This window comes from Miscanthus floridulus, unplaced genomic scaffold, assembly GCF_019320115.1.
Source record: "Miscanthus floridulus cultivar M001 unplaced genomic scaffold, ASM1932011v1 fs_175_1, whole genome shotgun sequence".
Taxonomy (NCBI): Eukaryota; Viridiplantae; Streptophyta; class Magnoliopsida; order Poales; family Poaceae; genus Miscanthus; species Miscanthus floridulus.
Window position 1 is genome coordinate 13,369 of NW_027096336.1, and position 24,205 is coordinate 37,573.

The 24,205-nt window shown below is 43.3% G+C and overlaps 3 protein-coding genes across 11 annotated transcripts; 2 read left to right on the forward strand and 1 right to left on the reverse strand.

Moving 5' to 3' along the window:
- The first annotated feature begins 990 nt into the window (after positions 1–990).
- On the forward strand, positions 991–6,719 carry LOC136530673 (zinc finger BED domain-containing protein RICESLEEPER 2-like). The gene is made up of 6 exons (XM_066523390.1): positions 991–1,340; positions 2,780–3,052; positions 4,152–4,730; positions 4,813–4,887; positions 5,099–6,273; positions 6,631–6,719. The coding sequence occupies exons 1-6, from the start codon at positions 991–993 to the stop codon at positions 6,717–6,719; spliced, it is 2,541 nt and encodes an 846-aa protein (XP_066379487.1).
- A 1,131-nt stretch (positions 6,720–7,850) lies between these two features.
- Positions 7,851–9,835, reverse strand: LOC136530677 (NDR1/HIN1-like protein 6). The gene has a single exon (XM_066523393.1). It carries the CDS (start codon positions 9,431–9,433, stop codon positions 8,603–8,605), a length of 831 nt encoding a protein of 276 aa, XP_066379490.1. The 5' UTR covers positions 9,434–9,835; the 3' UTR covers positions 7,851–8,602.
- Positions 9,836–17,196: 7,361 nt separating this feature from the next.
- Positions 17,197–23,409, forward strand: LOC136530675 (CDT1-like protein b). Of its 9 annotated transcripts, none has more exons than XR_010777836.1 (11): positions 17,197–17,382; positions 18,094–18,452; positions 18,546–18,665; positions 18,753–18,981; positions 19,199–19,846; positions 20,425–20,623; positions 20,707–20,797; positions 20,888–20,946; positions 22,506–22,543; positions 22,645–22,677; positions 23,073–23,409. XR_010777836.1 is itself a non-coding variant. In XM_066523391.1 (10 exons), the coding sequence occupies exons 2-8, from the start codon at positions 18,109–18,111 to the stop codon at positions 20,943–20,945; spliced, it is 1,689 nt and encodes a 562-aa protein (XP_066379488.1). In that variant the 5' UTR covers positions 17,197–17,382; positions 18,094–18,108; the 3' UTR covers position 20,946; positions 22,506–22,543; positions 23,073–23,409. The 9 variants fall into 9 exon arrangements, 2 of the variants coding, with proteins under 2 accessions (XP_066379488.1, XP_066379489.1); XR_010777835.1 differs by having other exon boundaries at positions 17,198–17,382; positions 20,888–21,000; XM_066523391.1 differs by lacking the exon at positions 22,645–22,677.
- The last annotated feature ends 796 nt before the right edge of the window (positions 23,410–24,205 follow it).

The window sequence follows — 24,205 nt, forward strand, 5'->3', positions numbered from 1 at the left end:
ACTTTTCCTTCACATAGTCCAGCAGAACAGCCCGTTGGCTTGTAGCTAAGTGATCTCGTCGGTTAAAATAAAAAACATACAAGGTGCTTCTACATTAATTCTACGTCACCATTGGGCTGAAAATAGAATTAATGCATAAAACTCATAAATAAAAAATTATAATATTGCTATCATCAACTTTGGTCAGAAAAATAGCAATATCAAAAATACAATATTCTTCTACATTAATTCCACATCACCATTGGGCAGAAATGGAATTAATGCATGAATAAAACTCATGAATAAACTTATAATATTGTTCTTAACTTGAAAACGTATAACTACTCTTCAAAATAAAATTCTCCCGTTGGTTCGAATTTAATTAGAAGATAATCAACATCATTGCCGTGAAAACATGAGAATAAAATACATTCTACTAGTTTAGGAGCATTTCTTGGTTCTTATCTACTCTCTGAAAATTCGATCAGGCTGGTGCAAAATTTATCAGACATTTAAACTTTAAACTTAAACTCATAAATAAAATTATAATATTGTTATCATCAACGTTGGTCAGAAAAAATAACAATACCATAATTTAACTTAAACAAAAATAGACTACTCCTCTAATTTAAATTTTCCCGTTGGTACCAATTTAATTAGAGGATCAACATATTCATAGCAGCGGAAACATGAAAGGACTTGAAAAAATAATAATTCTTGATCAGAAGCATCTTATCGTACTCATCTACTCTCTAGACAAATTTTCCCTTGGGTTCAAATTGAATAGAGATAAAACTAGACATAAAAACATCAAAAAGAGCTTCTAAAAAAGAATAAAACTTATTAAAAAATGTTACTGTGCAATCCAGCCTAGCGAAAAAGGCAGCCCAAGGCCCATGTGCGCGCGGCACTCCCCAAGCCCAGGATGCAACCTAGGCCTAGGCCGGGATTGTCTTCGCCCACCTGGGCCGAAAGCTAGCCCGGCCGATCCTAGCTGTTCGTCTTGATGCGATGGCTCTCTGTGCAAGTCGCATGAACAAAATGGCACCGCGGCCGGTTCTCCCCTTAACCCTAGCTTCAGTCTCTTCGTCCCCTTCTACCTCATCTCTCGACGACGACGAAGCGGTAGCCGGAGGAGGAGTGCGATGCCGCCGTGGGGCCCCTCACCGGATCACACGCTCCTCGGTGGGTGAGCGTGCCGCCATCGAGTGCCCTCGCATCGGCGCCCTGAGCCGGTGCGTTGGCAACCCAGCATCGAGCGGCGGCTATATTTCTTCTGCCCGCTCGATGGCGGTCTGCCTATGCTACGATGGTCCTTCTTCCTGCGCAACGGCGGTGGGGACGACGGTGGAGGAGCCCGGGTGAGTCCCTCTCCATCTCTGTCCATGCTATTTAGGGTTAGGGTTAGGGTGATTCCTTCGATTTGATTCATCTTCTTCTAAATTCTTCTCGATTTACTACCCCAAACTCTAGATCTGCACCATTGTACGGCTCTGATACCATTGTTAGGGAATTTAGGATCAACTAGGAGTAGATCTAGCGGGTTGACTTCACTAATTTGGCATAAACATCATATAGTTCATCGATGTGAACCTAGAGAGAGAGGCCCATACCTTTGGCTTGGCAGAGGAGGTAGAGGAGAAAGAAGTCGCCATGGCAGTGGCAACGCAGTGTGGAGCGGTGGAATCCAATGGACGGCGGCATGGCCAGCGGTGCTTCCCATCACTGGAGCGTGCCCATGATCGGATGGGGCCTTCTAGGGTTTGTGAGTGGGTTAGTGGCGACAGCCAACCTCGCTCCCCACCTTTCTCTTTTATAGCGCTGTGTGACAGGGGTCCACTGACCTAGAGTTAGTTGAGCGCCCACGATCAGGACGTGGTCAAAGGGTTCAACTCGATCGTTGGATCAAGTCGAATGAGATCAATCCTAACACTCCATCCATGTGCCGTGCATACCGCACCGAGATTCAAATCAAGGACATCGGCCATCCCAGCATTCATCCACCCCTTGCTAAGCGCTGCCCATATTCAGGCTAGATCATAAGGTCGCCGGCCTACTTGGGCTCCTAGGCTCATGTCTCCTAATTTAAAATGGCAACGGGTACCCAAAACCCGAGTACCCGACGGGTTTTACCCGATAAGGAGGCGGGTATGGAAGACATTTTGCACCCGCAGGTACATTATTGGATGAATTCTTATACACATCGGGTATGCGGGTACGGGTGTGGGTGTATACTACCCATACCCACATACCCACGGGTAAAAAACCCCGCATAAATAATATCCAACCTCTGCAATTTTAGCCCATATAAGCATATAGCCCATATTTGGCCCATATAAGCATATGAGTATATATATTCTAGAACTTCCTCAAACCCTAATCCTCATCCTCACTCCACTCCACCAGCCGTCAGAGTGTTAGACGACCAGCGGCTGAATCATGGCGTCGTGGGCTCGTGCGACCCCACGCGCGCCGTCCGCTCGCCGCCCCTCCATGGCTCCACCTCTATGGCTCTGCCCTCTGCCGCTCCTCTCTCCTCTGCCGTTCTCTCCCCAATCCCCACCACGCCGTCTCTGGTCTCCACTGCCCAGTCCCCACCAGCGCCCCCAACGAGCACAGCGCCGTCGTCGTCACCATCTCCGGTAGCCATGGTGGAGAACTCCGGAATAGGACAAGATGATAGCCAGTGATGCTCTTCCTCAACCCTAACCTCAAAATCCATTGTTGCAGTTGTAGTTGTTCTTCTTGATCCCGTTTGCCTTCTGCCCTTCTGAGTTCTGACCCTGCGCCGTCCCCGAAGGGACGCCGTCCTACGACTGCTGGATCCGGAGGAGGCGACGAAGAACGGCGCATGTGCACCGGCTACCCCGACGCCTGCCCCGCTCGTCCTGCCACCTCCTACACAAGCCACTACACCGGTCGCTACTGCTAAACTGAAGCCAAAGGGCGTCCCTGTTGGTCCAGCAGCCAAGAAGGCAGCGGCCAAGAAGGGTGGTCGGCCTCCCCTGTCTCCGACGAGCATAGCTGCAGCTGCTCAGAAAGTGCAAAATCAGCACCTCAAACGCAGCCTTGGGTAAGCAAAGATGACTTTCTCTCCTCGGATATGTGCAAGATTGTGTATTGGTCTAGCAAAGATGATGGCTTTCATTGTGTGAGAGGTCCACAGATGAACCAAAAACTAGTCTGTGTAGCGTGTGATTTTCGTTTTGGGAAGTGAGGCCTTAACCTCACCGTGACATCTGGTGGTTGAAATTATCTTGTGCTAAGTTGTTTCTAGTGCCAGTGTTCTTCGTTCTTTTCTTCCTCCCTGCTATTGCTTTGATCTCTTGGTCAAGATGGTTTTTGGTGATTTTGGTTGATCAATGACGAGCAGTGATATGTGCTGATCGATTCCTCCAAGTAAACCTGTTCAATTTGGCACAAGCTCAGAGATCGATTTGTTTTCCGTTTTTAGGAGGAAAACTAAGTTCTTGCACAAGATGGGGATTTCTGGGAATTTGAGTTGGAATTGGGCGATGATTCTTTCAGGATAGCTCCTCAATCTTGTTGTGATCCCCTCTGCAAGTTTTTGGGAGCAAGTCGTTTTAATTTAGTTCAAATTTCCTTGGTTCCTGGTGCCGCTCTCTTCTCTGTTCTTGCGTTCATTGGTCTCCTGTATTCTAGTCCTGAGCAAATCAGCACAGCAGTGTGCTTGCCCTTGGTGGGCTGCTCACTGAGCCGGAGTCCAGCAATGAGCGCATCAGCACCAGGCGTGCTTGCATCGAGCTGCCCTTGTTCCTGGCCGTGCGTGGCCTTGTTAGTTTCTACTCGTTCGTCAGTTTTTTAGCAGGTTGGAGAGCAGCCCCTCCATTCTGATTTGTTTGCTTTTTCTACTTCTTTGAATGTTGGACTGCAGTTCAGTTTCAGTCTAGTGTCAAGAAATGACAGCAGTTTGCTCTTTTCATTTGTTTGATCAGAAAGCTTGCATCTTCCATCCGTGAACTACTCTAGCAATCTTTGGCTACTGAATTAAGTATTTAAATTACTTCTTTTCACTAGTAGTAGTTCACGTGATTTGTTTTTCTCAAGCAAGTAGCTCTTTTGGTCATTCATAAATAAATATTCAGGTTTGGTCTATTTGTGATCTGCTAGCTTATTTTTTATGGAGCTAATTGCTCGATGTGCTTGTACAGACTGAACAAGATGTCAGCTACTGCTAGTGATGGGAGCAGCAACCCACAATATGGGTCACAAGCATCACAAGTGCAATCAGATTCAGTTCCAATCTCTAGATCACCTCAGCTTGAATCGACCAATGATTCACTGCCAATTGAGATAGATGATGATGATGAAGAGGAAGAGATCATTGCTGGTTCTAAGAGGAAGCTCAAATCTGCCGCTTGGAATGAGTTCACAAAAGTGCAGATTGGCAGCATTGAATATGCAAAATGTAACCATTGTAGGAAGAAACTTTCTGGGTTGTCCAGAAATGGGACTAACCATTTGAAGCATCACTTGAAGACTTGTGTGCTAAAGAAGATCAAGCTTAATGGGCAGACAATGGTACAAGCTAGTTTGAGATTTGATAGGACAGAGGCAGGCACAATTTCAGTGGAGAACTACACCTTTGACCAAGATATAGCTAGAAAAGAACTTAGTGCCATGATAGTTCTCCATGAGTACCCTTTAAGCATGGTTGATCATGTTGGCTTTCAAAGATTTGTTGGCGCACTTCAACCACTATTTAGAATTGGGACAAGGAACACAATAAGGTATAAGATCTATGAGCCCACATCCTTTATGCCATTTGTATGAGCCCATATCAGTTTCCTAATATTTTCTATTTTATTTCAGATCTGATATTGTGGCACAATATGAGCTGGAGAAGAAGAAGAAACCATTGCATATATGGCTAGAATTCAGTCAAGGGTGGCCATCACTATAGATTTGTGGACATCTGACAACCAAAAGAGAGGTTATATGGCCATCACGGCACATTTTATTGATGAATCTTGGAATCTTAGAAATATTCTTATGAGGTACTAACTTATTTCTTAGATCTGGTTGCATAGCATGTTGTTGTCACCTTGTCAATCAACACTCTTGGAATCTAATTTTGTTTGTAACTATTGAATGATAGGTTCATTTATGTCCCTGCTCCTCACACTGCTGAAGTAATTGGTGAAGAATTGTATGATAGCTTGGTTCAGTGGAATCTTGATGAGAAGATATCAACCATTACTCTTGACAATTGCACTACCAATGATGCAGTAATCCCTCTGCTTGTGAGGAATATTGGAAGACATAAGCTCTTGAATGATGGTAAGCTGTTACACATGCGCTGTTCTACCCATATTCTTAATCTGATAGTAAAGGAAGGCTTAGAGGTTTTGAAAGATGCAATAGAAAACATCCGTGATAGTGTCGCATATTGGACAGCTACACCAAAAAGGATTGAAAAGTTTGAGGAGATAGCTAAGTTTGTTAAAGTGGAAGCCACAACTAAGATAGTCCTTGACTGTAAGACTAGGTGGAATTCAACTTTTAATATGCTTAGTCATGCATTACCATACAAGTCTGCTTTCATTAGGGCAAGCCGTGTTGATAGGATGTACACTTGCTTGCCATCTGAGGATGAGTGGAAATTTGCTGAGGATGTTGTAGGGAGGCTAAAATTGTTCAATGACATCACTAAAATGTTTTCTGGGACAGATTATGTAACAGCTAACATGTATTTCACTAAAATTGCTGAAGTTGGAAAGGAGATTAGGGAGTGGTCAACTTGTGGAAACCCTTTAGTGCAAGCCATGCCAGCCAATATGGTAGCTAAGTTTGACAAATATTGGACAGATATTCAAGGGTTCATGGGCATTGCAACTATTCTAGATCCTAGATTTAAAACCACAGTGCTGTTGATTTGTTTTGAGGATTTGCTTGGGACAACTGGTTGGGAGTGCGAGGATACGGTTCAGGAAGTGAAGAATTTGTTGGCTGATTTGATGCTTGAGTACCATGGGGAAGATGATGTGGGAAACAGTGTCCCTGTAGCAGCACCTGCAGCAGGACAAAGTGATGATTTCTTATCTTCCATGATGGCTCATGTTGCTAGTAGACGGCCAACAACAATGGGATTCAAGACTAAGTTGGATCGCTACTTGGATGAAGAGCTATTGGACATGAATACTAAGAATTTCAGAGTTTTAGATTGGTGGAAGGTGGCTGGAACTCGGTTCCCAACTTTGAGGAAGATTGCTAGGGACATATTTGCCATTCCTATTACAACTGTAGCCTCAGAATCAGCTTTTAGCACTAGTGGTAGGGTTTTAAGTGAGCATCGTAGTAGGCTCACTATCAAGATGATAGAGGCCCTAATGTGCTCTCAAGATTGGCCGAGAAACAAGTATAAAGGTATATTTAACAATGCTCCTATGTCTATTAGCTTGATATTAATTTCTGCATATATTTACTGATATTCATGCAAGCCAACTCATTTGCTCACTTATGTTTGCTAGTTGATGAGAAGAACAAGCAGCCTACAACCTTCTAGTCATGTCTTCAGGACATACAAGAGGGGCTTCAGGTGATTTGTCATTCTTCAAATGTGTCTATTTTTAGCTTCTTTGTGAATGTGATAATAGATAGCTAAGTTGTGACATGTTTATGCTAATGTAGGAACTCACCATCTGAGGACAAATGAACTGGCCATGAGATGGTGCCCTTTTGATCACAGGAACAAGACAAATGATGCAAGAATTGGATGACGTGCGTGTGCTTCCTTTTGATGTCTTATCTGTAATTGCATTTGTGAACTTGTAACCTGTGTGGTCTCTCTTTAATTCATGGTAGATGAATCCATGTGAACTTGTAATATTTAGTATGTGCTGCAACTGTTGAAACTAGTGGCTGAACTTGAAAAGTGGGAAGGCTGGTGTGTGTGTGTGTGCTACTTTTAAGCACACATTTAATTTGTAGTTTGCTGGAATGAACCAATGAGGCATCTGATCTATTTCAACTAGCTTGACCTGGATATATTTCTGTTTTACTGCTCTATTGTTGATTTGTTTTGCTGGAAGCTATTATATTTTGGTGTGTGAACTCGGGTATATTGTTGGGTGTGGGTTACCCGTCGGGTGCAGGTATGGAATGAATTTTCTACCCGCCTGCGGGTACGGGTAACCCGACGGGTAAGATTTTGATCTGGCGGGTGCGAGTACGGGTGGCCAGTACCCATCGGGTACGTACCCGTTGCCATTTTGACTCCTGATTTTGCTCGGCTACACGGGTGCGGCCGAGCACACGTTGCACTGTTGCAGTCAACAGAGGCGCATGTTTCATATTTCTTGTTGCCGTGGGATTTAAATGGGCTGGATTTAATTAGGATTGACCCATTTTATACTTAATTAAATCAAATTATTCAAAGACTCTAAATGATAGGTCCAATAAGGGTACCTTAAAATTTTATTAAAGGATGAGTTTAAAAATTAATTATTGTACATATTTGTGAGGCTAAAAGTGTCGGACGCACAATGATAGATGCCGATAAAAAGAGGCCTGAATGGGCACAGAAAAACTGGAAGGATGGAAATTTTATTATTTTTTTACCCAAGGAGACGTGCAGGAGGCAGAAAGGGAGGCTACAAAAACCTAAATTATTTTAGTCAGAGTCTGAGTGTTGTGCTTCTATACATGATTGCGGGAGGCGACAAACAATAATAATAATAATAATAATATGTGAGTGTTTTTCTCAGAAACCGATTTGTTTGGTTTCTTTTTTTTAGTTGGAACAGCGTTTTTCTCTCACAACAATTCAGCTAGACCAGTATTTTTCAGCCAAGTTTCAACTAAAATTCAGCGAGATGAACGGGTAGCAAGAATGCGCACGGATCCGTAAAACATCGTGGCTATGTACCATCTCGATCAATCAGATATTATACTGACTTGGTGGCCAACTGGGGCAACTTGGGGCAGGTGAACTGTGTTGACTTTGAAGCACATACTGTACATGATACACGGCAGGAATCACTTAAATTTAGTTTCTTTACTTCACCATCACTTTTAGGTAGAGCAGCTGAGCATTGGTGCACTTGCAAATGACCATTTGTCAGTATTCAGGACCTACCGTTATCATGAAAGATCTCCTCTGGCAAATGAGGCATATGGATCATTCCTGGTCATACCATTATCAAGCTACTTGTAGTAAAACATTGACATTTCTGCTCCATTGCGCTCTCTCCTGTCGAGTAGTGGACATTGACATTGGGTAGTAGAGCCATTTTCCATTTGGTTGGTTGTTGTGTCTTGTTCGTTCAGTTGTGTGGTGATAGAAGTAACTCTAGAATTATAAAAATCTCGTCAAGCATATTATTCCTCCCTAACAGCAATTATATTGTTCCGGCTGATTTGTTGCAACAAAAAAATACTATTCCGATTAAAAAAATAAGCTGAAAAAGATTATAAGAGCCAACACAACCAAACTACCATCTGTACACGGCCGCGATGAACACCGACGAGGTTGGCGGGAGTGCACTGCACGTCTGAACACGGCCAGCACTCTGCCAGAAGAATCCAACGCAACGACTCTGAACTCTCTCCCAAAGAGAACAGGCAACCCAAAGAAATAAAACCGCGGCAACGAATTTATGAATCACAGCTTCAAGCTGAACTTGCAGTTGCTGGCCTTGATCTTGATGGGACTACTGACGTCCATGAGCCTGTCCACGACGAGGTCGCAGCGCACCCTGGACGTCACCTTCCAGAGCTTGAAGTTACCAATCTCGACGCGCACGGGCACGTCGGCGCGGAACACGAGCGGCACGGCGCCCGTCCGCTGCGCGTCCTGCAATCCGGACACGACGGCGCTGCCCAGCTGCACCTCCCCGGCCATGGCCAGCGCCAGCACCGTGGTGTTGCGGTGGCCCTGGTAGAAGGCCGGCAGCGCGCCCCGCGCCAGGCGGTACGAGCTGTACCACACGCCCAGGCTGGACCCGGGCTCGTACTGGATGCCGATGCGCGAGTTCGGGTTCGCCGCCGTCACCGTCACGTCGAACCCGGCCCGCGCCGTCAGCGTCGACGGGTCCACCTGGAACGCCGACACCGAGAGGCGGTCCACCGAGTAGCGCGGCGCCTTGGGGTCGAGCGCCAGGTACAGCGCGCCCGCCGCCGCCGCGGCCAGCACCGCCACCACGACGGCCGTGATCACCACGCAGCAGAGGAACCGGCAGCAGCACCCCCGCCCGCCGCGCCGCTTCCGCGGCGGAGGCAGCGGCGGCGCCAGTGGCACGACGCGGCGCGGCGGCGGAGGCAGGGGGCCGGGGACGTAGCCTTGTTGCTGTCGTCGTTGTTGGTGCTGGTGGTTCGCGCTCCGCGCCGGGTCGCCCTTGTCCGACCGGAACGAGCCTCCTGGCACCAGCGGCGCCGTCGGCCGATTGCTGCCGGCCTCCAGGTCGACAGGGTGGATCCTCTGGTGATCCGCCATGGTCAGAGTTGCTAGGTGCAGGTGCACCACCCCGCTGCTCTTCTTCTCCTCTCGACACAAGCAAAGGCAACGCAAGCTCACGCTAGCTCCACTCGCCCTGCCTGCGTCTGCGTTTGCTTGGAACCTGGTCTCTCTGCGGGCGTGTTCCTCCTCTGTTTCTGGCTGCAGAGACCTCGCGCGGCTTGCTCTGTATGTAGGAGGCCCAGGACTAGGCGTCACGCCACTACGGGACGAGGACGACGGCGAGGAGCTGGAAAGGCAGTTGACTTGGGTGGTGGGCGAGGCTTGTTTGTGAAGGCCGCAGGCGAGACTGCGATAGGGTTTTATGTGTGCGCGTGTCGGGGGTGGGCGGAGGCGGGGACGTGAAGTCTCCACCTGCCCCCAACGGCACGCAGAGCCAGTGCGCGTCGTCAAGTGTGTGCCGGGGGTGCGGCGCTTTTCGCTTATACTGCGTTTTCGATCGGGACGCTGCAGCCACCGCTCCAGCACGCGGCGAGCCGGCAGAGCTGCCCACGCGTGGCGTGCCGCGGTGGGTGGCTTCACCTTCACGCGGCCGCTCCGCGTCACGCACGCCGTCGACGATGGCTGGCCGACTGGCCGTGCAGCGAAACGGTAGCAGCCTGGCAGGACTGCAGGTGTTGCTCCTTCGCCGTTGGGTGAATTTTAGTCGTTCTCCAATCGGATGTTACACATGTATAGAGTATTAAATATAGACTAATTACGAAACTAATTATATGGTTTGTGACTAATTTACGATACTAATCTTTTGAGCCTAATTAGGCCATGATTTGATACTGTTTTGCTACAGTAAAACATATGCTAATGATGGATTAATTAGCCTTAAAAAATTCGTCTCGTGGAGTACTGATGGATTATATAATTTGTTTTTTTATTATATAAGAACACTATAATTAGGCTTAAAAAGACAAGAACACTATAATTAGGCTTTTTTATCTGAATACTCCATGCAACATTCTCTTGACACACCTCCTAAATTTTAGTAGCGGAATCCAAACACCACCCTACTTCAAGGACGACCGCCTCTGATTGTTAGTGCCGACCATGTTGGGGGTGCAGTAGTGTATTATTATTGTTTATTTGTTTTGTTTTCTTTGTTCCAGTGACTCGAAATGTCGACAGGGTGCGCAACAACTTCCGACATAATTGTTGTTTTCTTAACGAGAAATGTGGCCAACTTCGCATAATCGCTCTGTGCTTTGTTTAAGGGACCGTCATCTTATCTTAATAATAAAAACTCGTGTATGGCTATATGGCATACCATGACCAGCCGGGAGGTAGGATTAGGATGTAACGGATACCGCCCTTCCCTGCAGTGCATGCAAGCACGTTTTCCTCGTCACACGCTGCGACGCGTGGGGCTCGATCCATAGATGTGCCGGTGCATGACCGTTAGTCTAAGTTCGGCTCGCTGAAACTGATTGAAAAACGCTATTCTAGCTAAATTATCGTGAGAAAAAAAACACCGTTCTAACTAAAAAAAAGTCGAACTATTTCTAGTTAAGCCGAACGGGGCCTTAGCAAAGACATCGATGGAAGAAAAAAGAAAACGGAAAGAAGGAAGGAAAAGGAGAAATTAAAGATACATCGCACAGTCTATCGAACGGTGGTTGAGCGATGCTGATACAAACTGGTGCAATACACACGCTGCTAAGTAAACAAAGCGCGAGGAGCAGACAACGACGCGACAGGTGTTTGGTCAAACGAGTGACGACGAAGCTTCGTTTACGTATCGTCGAGATCGAACCAAGATTCGACAGATGATGATTGGTTAATAGGAGTAGTTTGTTGTTTTTCATTTTTTTCCCATAAACTTCTTCTGCTTAAATTTTTCATGAACTTGAAAAGAAGATTTACTTGAATATCACGGTAAACATATATTATATGAGCCCTTTTACGCTACTTGAAATTGCCTCGCGTTGCCTCCTATTGCCTCCATAAAATATTAATTATCATCATAAAGGGGATGTTGGTCATTTCACGTGCCTATCACTACTCGCCGCGCCCCCTCCCTGATCCGTGCCCGACGCCATCGTCCCGACTCCTTGCACGCGTTCACCAAAGCCGCCACCGCCGCCGCCGCCGCCCTCGCACGGCGCCGCGCCGGCCTGCCATCGCCCGCACTGCCCTACTCTCTCCCTCCCTCTAGCCGCCGCCGGAGCCTCGTTGCGACGGCGGCCCAGCCGCGCCGCTGCCCCCGCCCCCAGCGCGAGGGCCACGATGGTCGCCTTCGTCGAGTCCGCCGGATTCCCGCGCGCCCTCGCCGCCCTCCAGTCCGAGGCCAGCCTCGAGGTACCAACTCCCCTGTAATCCGATAACATGATGAAACCTCGAATCAATTTGGTTTGTGTTCATTCTGATTCCATTCACTACTCTTTCATATGGAGAAATCGAGCATATTTCCTTTGTGTACTAGAAAACCTGGGGCGCGGCGTTATTTACTTCTCTTCTGTAGCTCAAATAGTCTGGTGATATAGGTGGATTGATTTTTGTTCATCTTTTATCCTGTTGTTATGTGTTGGTTTTGTGCAAATTTCATGGACCTGGTTAGCAGACCTTTTAATAGAATCGATTGGTTGGGGGTGGTATGATGTGTTCATGTGGACACATGTATGTAATTTACTAGGTAGATGTTGTCTACATTATGGTTTTATCAACTCCAGATGCTGTTTTGCTTTGAGCTAGCACTGCCTCCCCTGAACTCTTTGGGGTTGATATTAATCTGAAACCTCTCGAGTTTTTGATAGATACATATACCTTAGATCAAAAAAGAAAATGATTCTTGAATCTTTATCTTTTAGGGGATTACTTGTTAGTCAGGTCTGTGTGCTAATGTCTATTTTAATACATCTATCTGATGGCGGAAAATGTTAATGTTTATGTGATTTTGTTATTTCTGGTTTTATCTGAGGACAGAAAATGTGTTGACTACCAGTCATTTCCAGGATTAAGGAAACAACTATTACTTTGGCGGTTACCAGCCCGGCAGCCCCCAAGAAAACTTGTTTACTTGGTGGTTACAACATTTCCTTGTCCGTATGGCAAACTAGATGTGGCCCTATTTTCCTTGGCAGCCAAGGAAATCTATTTCCTTTGCCCTCTATTCTTGGTAGTTTCCCACCATAATAAAGCTATTTCCTTGGTGGTTTACAGCCCTCAAGGCCATTCAGTTTTCTGGTAGTCTGTGTTCATTCCAATTGAACCATCTGAGTAGGAATAGCCGAGCTCATTAATTAGTAAATGTATAATTCTGAAATTCCTGAAATTTTGAGGTTGTGGTTTACTTTATCTGAACCCTGGTTTTAGGTTCACGAATGTATGGGCTATGCAATAAGTGAACTAGGGTACCTTTCTGTTTTAGGTTAAACCAGTGTGCTTTAACTGATTATGCAGACAAAATGAATTTTTCTTTATTTTCTTACTAAATAATACGTTTCATACTTTTTTCTCATTAAGGGAACTTGTCAAGCAGAGAATATGGAGCACACTAGCTGAATGCCAAAATAAATTACTGTATGATTATGTCATACAGCCACCATTTCACTCAACCAACATCAAGTGTTAAACTCGAGTGTGGAGCAAAACATATACTGATGCCGTACTCGGCTACTGAAACGCAAAACTCATATCACATGTCCATGTATACTAACTCATGTTATCCATAACTACTGAAATGGCATGGTTGGTTTGTTTTTGTTTTCTTCCTTTCTTTTCTTTGCTACAAGTGATCCATCCTGAGTTGAGATTCATCTTATTCTACGTAATTCAAAGGACAGCCAGTAGCTCATGAACAGTACCCGTCAGATTAGATTAGATTGTTTGGTTTGTTAGAAAAGGAATAAGTTTGCATACACCCATGGTCTTTGGAAAGATTTTGTGACTTTTCTACAAGTTTAAGTGTTTAACTGATTAACTGTATTACAGTTGCGCAAGTAAAAAAATCAGGTTGCAATAAAATGCAGCACTCCTAACTAGTCAGATTATGTGCTGCTGCTCGTTTTATGTCCTTCTATTGTGAGTTGTGCTTATGCTATAATTCTTTGTTATCACCCCAACAAAAGGAACATGGCTTCTCTCTTTACACAACACAATCATTTACACTTGAGACTTGTGCTAAGTATTAACATGGTTTCTCTCTTTATTAGAGGACTAGCAGTTTATTGTTTATATGTCTACTACTACAGACTTGTTAACTGTTCTGCTGGTGATATAAGTTCTGCATCCTTGACAAATTGGCAGAGTTATTTCATCTATTTGTGTTCAATTAATTAGCATAGCTATTGCTTTTCCTCCAGTTGTGGATTCACTTGGTGTTAGTGAAGCTTATTGATGTTTTAGTTATGTGATTATCTTTCCCTCTTGTCGGGGTTGTCTTGTATTATTTTTGGATATAATAGGTCACTGCTCATGCACCTTGGCTGGTTTCTATTACACCTTGGTGGAGCTTGTTTCTGTTACACCTCGGTTGGTTCCAAATTTCTAAATGCATATAAACATAGGCTGCTGTTTTAGAACATGGCAGGCTGCTGAAATTTAAAACTTCAAGTGCAAAGTGAATTTCAATAATGAAAACCTGTGCATCCTAATGAAAGCTTTATTTTTCAGGAGGAAATGTCGGATGATGATGCTTTGCTAGAATACAGTGAAATTGTTATGAAGATTTTGGCAGTGAGGACGACGAATTTGAGTTTTATAACAACTACGCTTATGAGAAATGATTTAGTGTGAGAAAGGAATACTGCGAGTGGGACAACGACCACAATGAGAGGACCCTTCGGAAGTTTGTTTGCAGCTGTGAAGGTTTCCGCGCAGAGAAGGAGGTGAGGAGGGAGATCAAGAAGCGGAGGCCGCAGAATATCACTCGTTGTGGATGCCGTGCTCAACTTGTGATTGCACAGGATCCGAACACAGAGCAGTGGTATGTGAAGGATTTCATCGACGAGCACAACCATCCGATGACGGAACCAGACCTTGCTTGCTTTCTGTGTTCACATAGAAGAATCAGCGATGATCAGAAAGCAGAGATTGTGCAGCTGCATATTTCTGGGATCTACAAACACCAGATAATGGATATTATGGTTAGGTGGTACGGTGGGTATGATAAGGTTGGATTTACATCAAGGGACCTTTACAATTTCTGCCATCGCAACAAGGCGGAGACACTTTCTGGTGGTGATGCTCGAACAATCATCAGTTACATGACCGAATCGAAACGTAGAGATCCTGACTTCTTTTTCTAGTACAAGACTGATGTGAGAGGGCACCTGACGGGACTGCTCTGGTGTGACTTTCAATGTCAGATGGATTATAGAGCATTTGGTGATGTCGTCGTGTTTGATGGCACGTACAAAACGAATCGATACAACCTGGCCCTTGTTCCTTTTGTTGGGGTGAATCACCATAAAAGCACAGTTCTTTTTGCCTGTGGAATTCTTTCTCACGAGGATACTGAGTCGTATGTGTGGCTGCTTAGGTCATTCTGTGATGCCATGATTTAGAAGCATCCGGTTTCTGTGATCACCGATGGAGACCGTGCTATGCATAAAGCAATCAGTATTGTGTGGCCGAATTTATCGCATAGGCTATGCGTATGGCATATTGAGGTGTGCATTGCGCGTAATCTTCACACCTAGGATCTGAAGGATAAGGTTAGGGGTTTTCTTTATGATCGTTGCTCCATAAAAAAGATTGAGAGGAAATGGATAACATTCTTGGCAAAGGAGAGAGTTACAGATAAGGACTCGTGGCTATAACAGATGTATGAGATGAGGGAAATCTGGTGTGCGGCGTATCATGCTGGTAAGTGCTACTTAGGACTGAGGAGCAACCTGCGTATTATGTAAGATACTGATTGTGTGGTTGGGGTAAAAAAAAGAAAACCTGAATTCAAGGCCATTAGTTAGCACAAAAAACATGGTATGATAAATTGTGATGAACCAAAAATAAAATACTACAGTTCCTAGTCTAGCATGGGTTCACTACCTTTGTGATATAATCCCTATTCTGTATGAACAGGAAAATGTTAGTTGAATTGGAGAACATTTTTTTTGAGAAACGAGAACAAAATTTCATCTAAACTGTGTAATTAGTTTTATTTTTTATTTATATTTAATGCTTCATGCATGCGTCCAAAGATTCGATGTGACGGGAAATCTTGAAAAATTTTGCAAAATTTTGGGAACTAAACACTACCCAAAAGTAGCTCAAAACGTCATATACGATAAATGAACACACCATTTTCACTCCAATAAACTCCAGTGGATAAGGGGCAGAATTACAAATCTAGGATCTCAAACATGAACTACGTACCTTGCGGTACGGTCGAGAAAAAAAAATCTCAAACACCTCAAAATCAGTTATGGCCTACCCGTCTGTCTCAGACCAGTCAATGCCCCAGATCTGCACTCCATGGTTAGCACAGCAAAAAACTCAATCCGTGGAGGTACGACGTCCCTCCCGATTTTTCACTAGGAAGAAGAATTTCTCACGCAGATCGAGAAAATTATCGAATCTTGGCCCAACCATATAAAACGGCACCGAGAAAATCCCTGAACCCTAGCCCTATCCATATACAACGGCACCGCATCTCCATGAGACGGGACGACCACAGACCTGTACTTTGGCGTCAATGCCCCGGGTCTGCACTCCATGGTTAGCAAATGGGGTGATCACAGACCTGTACTTTGATGTAGGATAGACGAGAGGATTTTTTACCCTCAAACTTGAAATTAGCTCCAGAGGGGAATCAAACTCAGGACCTAAGGAGTGCCGCCGAAGCCACCTAATCAACTAGGCTAGGGACCCTTTTGGCATGGTTAGCAAAGTGTAACAGCCCATACGAACCCCATGTTAGCAGTCAATGTGGGCGCGCGCCAATGGTCACATGTAGCCAAAGCACTCCTGTTCTTCATCGCAAGCTTCGTTTGGTTGCCTGGTTGGAAGATCCAACATTAAAGTTTTTTTTTAAAAAAAAGATCCATCATTCGCGCTGACCGCTGAAGGACTGTGGGACGACGCTACAGGCCCACAAAGCATTGGTAAGTATTCCCTCCATTCTAAATTATAAGTCATTTCAAAAATCTTAGAAAGTCAAAGCATTTTAAGTTTGACCAAAGTTATGGAGAGAAATACTAAGATTTGTGACATCAAATAGGTATACTACGAAAATAAAATTAAAGAATAATCTAATGATACTTAGTTGCCATCATAAATGTTATTATCTTATCATATAAATTTGGTCAAAATTGAGATGATTTGATTCTCTAAGATTCTTGGAATGACTTATAATTTGGGATGGGGGGAGTATTCTGTAAGATACTGATTGTGTGGTTGGGGTAAAAAAAAAAAGAAAACCTGAATTCAAGGCCATTAGTTAGCACAAAAAACACCGGGTATGATAAATTGTGATGAACCAAAAATAAAATACTACAGTTCCTAGTCTAGCATGGGTCCACTACCTTTGTGATATAATCCCTATTCTGTATGAACAAGAAAATGCTAGTGAGTTGAATTGGAGAACATTTTTTTTTTGAGAAACGAGAACAAAATATTTGTGCAGATGAAGAGGGCAGGGAAACCAGCTAGCTAGAGGTTCATGGGTCGGAACGGGCCGGCTCTGTGAAGCAACCGAACGAACAAGTGGGCTGAAAGCGTGAAGCAAGAAATGGCCCATGTGATTCGTTAGCGCTGACGTATAAAAACGGCCCAAAATATAGCCGTTGGGCTCATGTTGGGGAACGTTTGCTTTGCTCCGCCTTTTTTTTTTGAAGCGCACCGTTCCTCCTTTATTTCCGCTTCGCTTTTTCCCCCCTTCCGCAACGGCGCACGCTCGCCGCCGCCGGCCGACTCCCGCCGCCAAATCCTGCGTCTGAAGCGCCCATTCTCGGACCTCCTCCGGATCTGAGACGCCGAGCGCACCACGAGCTCTAGCTGTGGGTAAACTTTGAAGATCTGGTCTTCTGTTTACTTGTGCTTTAGGAATTTTATTACGATGCTTTCCTTTCTTCTACCACTCTCCCACGCGCCCTCCGGCGGAGTGTTCGTTTCGCCTCCGCATTCGCAAGGCGTTGGTTCGAGTTGCGGTGGTTTGTGTGGTCAGCTGTTGTGTTGTGCTATGTGGTGGCCTGGTGGGTTAATGTCTAGGGTTTGGCGTAATTTGTGAGCAGTTCACTCAATTTTTTTAGTTACTACGCTAGTTGTTTCCACCCGATTTCTGTATTAACTTTTACGGAGTGATAGCTAGAATTTCACATTCTTTTAGCGAACTCCATATTAGATTGTAGGTATCTCTGTTCACCGTTTTATTTTTTTGAGGCTCCCTTCATAGAATTTTACATACCTCACATTCTTGCCACCAAATTCTGGTGGATGTAAAACCCTTTGATTTTTCTTGCACGGATTGGTCCTAATTCATGTATATTTCCACGAGTAGAGAATTTGTGATTTTTTGGTAAATAGTTTTTATTGGAGTAATTGTGATTAGATGGTTGTGAAATACCTTGGTGGTGTTACTAGAGGCGTATGACTGTGAGTCTATGACCATAGAAGTTGATATTTGCTAAGTTCACCCATGTACTTCTATGAGTATTGGATTTGTGTTTGATTTAGTTTGGAGCATATTACTTATAATCCCATTATTGTAGTGTAGGGACCTGAAAATGAGTGAGGGGGATGCTACTCAGCTTGACCTTGAGAAAGGATTACCGCAAATGTCTAATGATGATGATTCGAGTAGCCTTGCAACTATGCACAAGATGAAAGTTGACACAGAAGATGCTGGAAGCAAAATTGAATCACCCACTCCAGAGAAGGTTGAATCTAGAAGCAAAGGGGTTGTTGTGAGTTCGCTGGCAAGGAATTTACTTGCAGAGAGGTACAAAGACAGATTTGCAAATCAGTTCGTGGAAGATGAGGGTGACACAGATGATGAAGACTATAATTACAGTATTTCGCCTGGTGTGAGCCGGTCTCATATTTCAAGAAGCATTGAACTTCTTGAGAAGTGAGCCGCTTTTAATTTCATCTCAATATCTCATGCATATGTGTGCTTCCTAGCCATGATTATTCACCTTGTCTTTCTTGTTCACAATGGCAGACACAAGGATTTACTGAATCTTTTTAATAGAATGGAGAGTTCTATAAAGTTGCTACGCCTGCGGAAGAGGATGGCTACATTTAATAATATTGCCACCCAGGTGGAAATACTCACAAAAAGGTAATAACTAAAACAAAAGTATATGTGTGGAATATTTTTTTATTCGTTTGTTTGTTACAGTTGGGTGATAACCTTTCTGCATTGCAGGAAGTTATCGTACGGTCATTTGGCCCAAATGAAGCATTTGTTTCCAGAAGCAATCCAGATTAAGAGGATACTTCTACATGATGAGAAAAGCCTATGCATGTATGCTGATATGGAAATCATACTTGTAATGGATGTTGTGGAATGCACAAGTCCTGATCAGTCTCCATCCATGGCAATTTGCGAGGCTTTTTACTCAAAGCTTTTGAGATTTTTGGATACTCATCATAAGGTACTAAACTTAATTTAAATCGGCCTTCCTTAGGTAGTTGTTCATTAGTAGATCTTCACTGTTTATTATTTCCCCTAGTTTGCTTGGAGCACTTCAACTGAAGTAGGCCTTCAGCATGTCTTTTTTTAGGAGGTGACTCATATGCACTTTCGATTTTATTAGTCTCTAGGCCAGGATAATTCACTCAGCATTCTAGTCGGAATTGTTATTTATGCAGGGCACAGACATTCCGGAGGCAATCTTACCAGAACCCTTTAACTCGAGGTCCAGGGGCCAGTTATATCTTGAGGCATCACAGAATGGGCATGCTGCTGAGCCACATCTGCAGGGCACAACTGAGGATGGATTCTCAAATGCTTCCCACTTTCCACAATCTTTTCAAAAGCTAATGTCCCAGAAAGTCATTACTGATGGAGCTGAAAAGACTCAATTGCTACCTGATCCAACAAAACTGAGCTCTGTGAGTGCTTATGATACAGAAGGAACAAACAGAAGCCCTAAAAAGCAAGACAAACATGCTTCAGTTACAGTGAACTCTGAAATTTCTGTTACTCCAAGTCGTCATTCGATCTCTTGTTGTCAAGAGGGTACGCCAAAACAAGAGACCTCAGAGTCACCATTGTTGGCTCAAACACCAGCAATGCAGACACCCAAAAGGCCATTGCCAACTCCACTTGAGAAACTCGAGGCCACATGTGGACACATTTCTGAACCACGTTCAGCCAGTTCTGCCCGCAGATCACTAAATACATCTTTAAAATTTGAAGGAGGAAGCCCTTCTTATCATGATAGAATGGAACATGAGGCTACATCTAAAAAGGGAATTTTCTCAGAAGACTCATCTAGTTTCAACAAGTCATTAGAGGTATCTTGATTTCCATCCATCACATAGAATTGTATTTATCTTTTTGTGTATGGATCAGCACATAATTACATGCTACAAGATCAGAGATGCCATAGTCAATAACATAAACTAGAAACAAATGCTTGTGCCTGGATTGCTGTGAAAAACCTAGCACGCAACACGGCAACAGAATAACTATGGATAGCTATTTCTGCATTTAATTGTGCAATTAAGGGAACATGAATACACAACGGTTCAATAATACCTAGAATGTTAGCAGTGCAGTTGTTCATGCTGTAGAAACAAGCCAGCCATTGGACTACTAATAATCCACAATATCTTATTCTTACATAACTTGAAATTTTATGCGCTAAGGCACAGTCGTACCAGGATGACAGCGTTTCTCTTTTTGCCTGTAGAAATTCACTATAGAAAAAAAGTACTCTTAATTTTCTAGGTATGGCATGGTGTATGACTAATAGATTTCTTGCTTCCTGCCCTTTTTTTCTTTTATTGTAAAAGTTGGAAGACTTGAACAATTCTACGATGTTCATTTGTCTATCAGTTATTTCCTGACCATATGACCTTTTTCCTTGAAGGAGAATGATCATGTCTTCTTTACTGATAAAGACAAAATCAATCTGGCAGACCCAGTGGGTACCCAGGAAAAGATGGCTTCATTACGTTCCACATTTGACATTGTCTGCGATATTTCTTATTCTACCAAGAATTCGTTAATTACAAAACAGGAACTTTTCCACAATATTCTTGCCAACAACTTGGAGATAGAACAGATGGGTAATGATGATCAGTATAACAACTCCAACTTACACTTGTTATTTTGTGAGCAATGCTGATTATATCATCTTCTTTACTTATAGGAGAGGTAGAAGAGCAGCTGCATATTTTAGAGGATCTAGTTCCTGATTGGATATCTAAGAAGGTGATAAATGGAGGAGAAATACTTTACAGGCAAGTTTCATTTGGTAATACTAGCAAGCATCCTTTTTTTGTTTTTAGATTTTCACGAAATACTGAGATATATTTTCTTTTCATTTGCAGCATTGAACCTATAACAGATCAGAATTCAGTTCGGGAAAGGCTTGTAGAAGCGGTGTGAGGTATGAGATAGCTGGGATTGGTTCAAAGCTGAAGAACCAGCCTCATACTACTATGTATGTAACACTAACGGAACCCATCAAGCAGCCACATTAGCTAATTATCATCATGGAACCCTCTGTATTGCTCATGTCTTATTCGATTTCAAATCTATTATTCTGTTGAAATTGCTAATGTGCTAATTACATGCTTAATACTGAAATTGCTACAAGACTTAAATTCGCCTGAGTGTAATTCTGCTTAATATTTCACAGTTCTGAACTGCTCAGTGAGCTTTCTGTGGAATATTTCAGTCCCAACAACTCAACGTTAGAATGTGTGGAATTGAACTGCCCTTTGGCATATATGCTCTGTGATATGATATTTATACTATATATAAGTTATACTGGCACATGCTTAGTACGTCACGATTCGCACCAGCCGTGATGTTAGAATGTGTGGAATTGAACTGCTCACGCGCATTGCTAGCTTCATATGCTCTGTAATACTGGGTCATTGCTCTTCTCACAGTGCTGGATCGGTAGTGCTCATGCATCGGCGTTTCAAGTATATCAGTGTGCGATGTCAGGGATCTTCTCGAGCTATAAATCTGCTGATCCACGGTTTGCTTGTGGCCTCAGTTGCACTCCATGTTTAGGAATCGACGCTCTAGTTGGAGTTTGTTTGCCCAATCACTTGTGTTTCAAGGGTTGTTGCTGGTTTGGTATATATGCCGTGATTTGGTGAATTTGCTGCTGGTTGTAAGGAATTGGGATGAAAAATGCAACATCTACTACTTGCCTTTGCATTGAGTTTTGAGTTGATGACTTCTTTTTTTCCGCGACCAAGTCAAGACACGTTTTTCATTAAGAAGAAGAAGAGTTGTAAATGATTACAAATACAGGATGGTAATCCCAAGATTACCAAACCTGTACCCAGCGCAATACCAAATGGTTTACATTAAAAGAAAGATTTGAGTTTTGAGTTAATGACTTCTAGTGTCAAAAGTCACTCAATGCCACTTTGGAATTGGAATGTGCTACCGATTAGTCAGTATATTTGGACTTTGGTTTAGTTTGCTGATTTGGACTAAATGACAGCGTTTGAGATTGGTTTTGTACTTTGCTCGTTGGGATACCAATCTTAACGAAGGATTGGATATGGTCACTGTTGTATTAGGCTACTGGTCTCTGACATTCTTACTTGGACAGTCATTGCTTTTGGTTTTTGTATGGCAGAAAAGACGCTCCTTTGGAAAGTCTTACAACTTTTATTGATTGATATTTTTTTTGCGGCGCGTGTTAGAGGACCAGTACTTCTACGATTGGTACCTAAACATGATAGGCTTCTTTTGCTTCATCTGTGCAATAACTCTCCTGAATTTCTTGATCTCAATATGTAGCTCTAACAGAAAGTTGCTTATAGGCTGTAGCTAGTTTTCTCAAAATGCTCTTGTGCCTACCTGCTTCCTAGGATATGAATTTGTCGAAAATAAATGTCATATTTTGTTTTCCTTCTTTCTGCTGCCGTAGAATACGAGTACCAAGTTAATAATTGGCATAGTATTTATTTCTATATGCAGGTGCTTGCTATGGAACTTTTGAGGCATTCAGACACAAGGTATGCATACACGCTGTTTGCTTTTTCTTATATTCAAAACTGCTTTCGTGGTAGTGCTTCTAATTGATATTTGATTCCCCTTTCAAAATTTGCTTTCGTAGAATTCTGGATGAACAACGTTCATAAATTATTAGGTATGGATGCATCGAAACAGTAGGAAGGAAATAAATTGATTGTTCCGTTCATTCATTCAAGATGCAAAGTATTTATCTGCTGTTGAGAATAACACTACTGATGTTTTTTTTCCATTAAGGCCTTGTTTGGATGCGCATGTATTCATCTCAATTCACATGTGTGACTCCAATCCACTTCAACACATGTGGATTGAAGTTGATACACATGCATTCAATCAAGGCCTAAGACAATCTTTATTGTCCATTTAATTGAACTTAGTGGAGACTTGATTTATTATCAAACCCATGGCACAATGTAGCTTTGCTACTTTAACTAACAGGACAAAACATATCTAAAATAAAGTTTAGATTCTTTTTTTCTTGTGAGTGCTAATCAGTCTTAGTCTGTTCCACAGATCCCTGGTTGCTAAAGATCAGATACATTGGACGAGCCACTGTCAGCACTGCTGTAGCTTTCGGGCTTTTCATGGGAGCTGGTAGCTTGATTCACTCTGGGAGATCCTACTAGTTTGTGTCGTCCTTTTCTGAACACGATTCGGTCGATGGGCTTCAGAAGAGGATTCTAGTTTTTGAGCACTGCCCAGGCCTCAGAGGACCGTCTGTGAAACCATTTATTCGGTGTTTATGTACAGTTATAACAGCTACTAGCTCAGGGTTGGAGAGAACAATCTATTGTATTTGATATGCGTGCTAGTCCTAGTTTTTGCGTGGAAATAAAATCCATCTTACTCTCTTAGTCGCTAGATAGATAAACCAAGGCCTTGTTTAGTTGGCGAAATTTTTTGGGAAATCATACTGTAGCACTTTCGTTGTTATTTGGCAATTAGTGTTTAATCATAGTCTAATTAGGCTTAAAAGATTCGTTTTGTGAATTTTGTCTAAACTGTGTAATTAGTTTTATTTTTTATTTATATTTAATGCTTCATGCATGTGTCCAAAGATTCGATGTGACGGGGAATCTCTCAAAATTTTGCAAAATTTTGGGAACTAAACATTACCCAAAAGTAGCTCAAAATATCATATACGATAAATGAACACACCATTTTCACTCCAATGAACTCCAGTGAATAAGGGGCAGAATTACAAATCTAGGATCTCAAACATGAATTACGTACCTTGCGGTACGGTCGAGAAAAAAAAAATCTCAAACACCTCAAAATCAGTTATGGCCTACCCGTGTGTCTCAGACCAGTCAATGCCCCAGGTCTGCACTCCATGGTTAGCAGAGCAAAAAAACTCAATCCGTCCCTCCCGATTTTTCACTAGGAAGAAGAATTTTTCACGCAGATCGAGAAAATTATCGAATCTTGGCCCAACCATATAAAACGGCACCGAGAAAATCCCTGAACCCTAGCCCTATCCATATACAACGACACCGCATCTCCATGAGACGGGACGACCACAGACCTGTACTTTGGCGTCAATGCCCCGGGTCTGCACTCCATGGTTAGCAAATGGGGTGATCACAGACCTGTACTTTGATGTGGGATAGACGAGAGGATTTTTTACCCTCAAACCTGAAATTAGC